Source organism: Colletes gigas, unplaced genomic scaffold, assembly GCF_013123115.1.
Source record: "Colletes gigas isolate AHSC1104 unplaced genomic scaffold, ASM1312311v1 Colletes_gigas_Sc00194, whole genome shotgun sequence".
Lineage (NCBI taxonomy): Eukaryota > Metazoa > Arthropoda > Insecta > Hymenoptera > Colletidae > Colletes > Colletes gigas.
In genome coordinates this window covers 12,212-14,024 of record NW_025106817.1, presented here as the reverse complement: position 1 = coordinate 14,024, position 1,813 = coordinate 12,212, and the positions used below count along the sequence as shown (strand labels likewise).

General features: G+C 35.9%; 1 protein-coding gene across 1 annotated transcript; it reads left to right on the top strand.

Annotated features, from left to right (window-relative positions):
- On the top strand, window positions 1–1,052 carry LOC122404334. The gene is made up of 2 exons (XM_043408270.1): window positions 1–611; window positions 977–1,052. The coding sequence occupies exon 1, from the start codon at window positions 18–20 to the stop codon at window positions 597–599; it is 582 nt and encodes a 193-aa protein (XP_043264205.1). The 5' UTR covers window positions 1–17; the 3' UTR covers window positions 600–611; window positions 977–1,052.
- The last annotated feature ends 761 nt before the right edge of the window (window positions 1,053–1,813 follow it).

The window sequence follows — 1,813 nt, the reverse complement described above, 5'->3', positions numbered from 1 at the left end:
TTGAATCCGCTGATGAAATGGAGAAAGCCATAATGGCAACTTATTTTCATCTATGTTCGACGGATGAAAATCCAAGGCACGATAATTGCCCGGTAGGTGCAGACAGCTGGTGCGGGTATCATGCCGCTCAGGCCTCAGGTCAAAATTTCAAGCACCCGCCTCCGTTTCATTCAGATGTCGAGAAAAATATTTTGCCCATTTATCAAAGCCTTTCTAATCACGACCTATTAGAAAGATGCTTAGGCGGGCATACACAAAATGCAAATGAAAGCTTTAATGCTACAGTTTGGCGACTAACGCCAAAGCATTTGCATTCGGGGCGAAAAATAATCGAAATCGCCAGCTATATAGCCGCTGGCATATTTAATGAAGGGTATGCTGCCATTTTACATATAATGGAAACATTAGAAATAACAATCGGACCTCGGTGTAAGTTGTACGCCGACACTTACAATGCCAAGCGGACGAAGAGGCAGAAGCGCCGCAGCTTATGGAGCAGCAAAGAGGCTCGAATGGCTCGAAGACAATTGCAAATCGAGCAAAACGAGTTGTTCGAAGAAGCGGAAGGATTGTTATACGGGCCTGGAATAGCAGACTAATAGAAAACAGCTGTAAGTATCCAAAAATCACATTCTTTCCTACTTTTCTGTACCGAAAACTTTAAACGTGTTTTTCTCGAAACTACTTTCTTACGATTTGCGGGTCAAATAATTCAAAAACTACTTGACTAATCGGGTTGCAATTTTACACACATATAGTTTACTACACGTACTAGTCGATGAACCTACAAAATAAATATATTAATTAATTTAAAGCATATTTATTGCATGAACAAAAATGAATTTTCCAGCGAAAAATCGCGTTTTATTTTCAAAGTGCCGCCACTTTGTCAATTTTCAAGTTTTTTCCACTTTTCAAGGTCCATCGACAAACTGTGTTCATAAAGAGTAAGAAATATTTTGTATTTTTATTTCAGACGAGTACAAAAGGAACAGGAGCACCCGCAAATTCAGACGTTCGACGCCGAGACACTGTACATATGCCGTCCTACTTCCGCTATATAATTTTTTTAAAACTAAAAAAAAATATTTTTACATAGTTTAATCAACAACCATTAAACCCGCATAGCTCCGAATTCGATTTAATAAATATTTTCTTTAAAATAAATTCCCAAAGATTCCTTTATTTTCGGTGATCTACACCAGGATACCCCCTTAAATAACAGCAGACTTTGGTCCACTTTTGAAAAATGTAATATTTCTGGTGAGTTCTATTTAATGTACCAATGAATTTTAGTGTGTATAATTTTGGTTCTGTTGGTAAGTGGTATGTTTAGATACTAATGATACATATGTACATAAACGTAATGATCAGCCTCAATTTACATTTAAAAAACTGCTGTTTTTGATTCTTAAACATGGGTTTTTGCAAATCTAAGTTAAAAACATTTATTACTGGGAATAATTGGAAAGAAATTTATACATAAAATTACAACTCTTAATATAATCAAAAGGGAGCGCTATATTTATATAATATATTTATGTAATTATCAACCTTCACCACTAACTGTTTGCAAAATTACAGATTATTCCGATGAGTCGGTCAGCAATTATTCCGCAAGATGTAGACATGAAAGTGAATCACGTACTACAATCGACTCTCCAAACTCTGGTGAGGGAAGACCTCGGTCGTCAAAGACATCAAGATGTTCGGTGTATTTTGTTCCTAGATCGTGAAAGTATTACAATGTTTTAATTTTTCCGTTCTTAGGAAATCATAATTTTCTGAGCTCCGAAACATTCTGGAAATATAT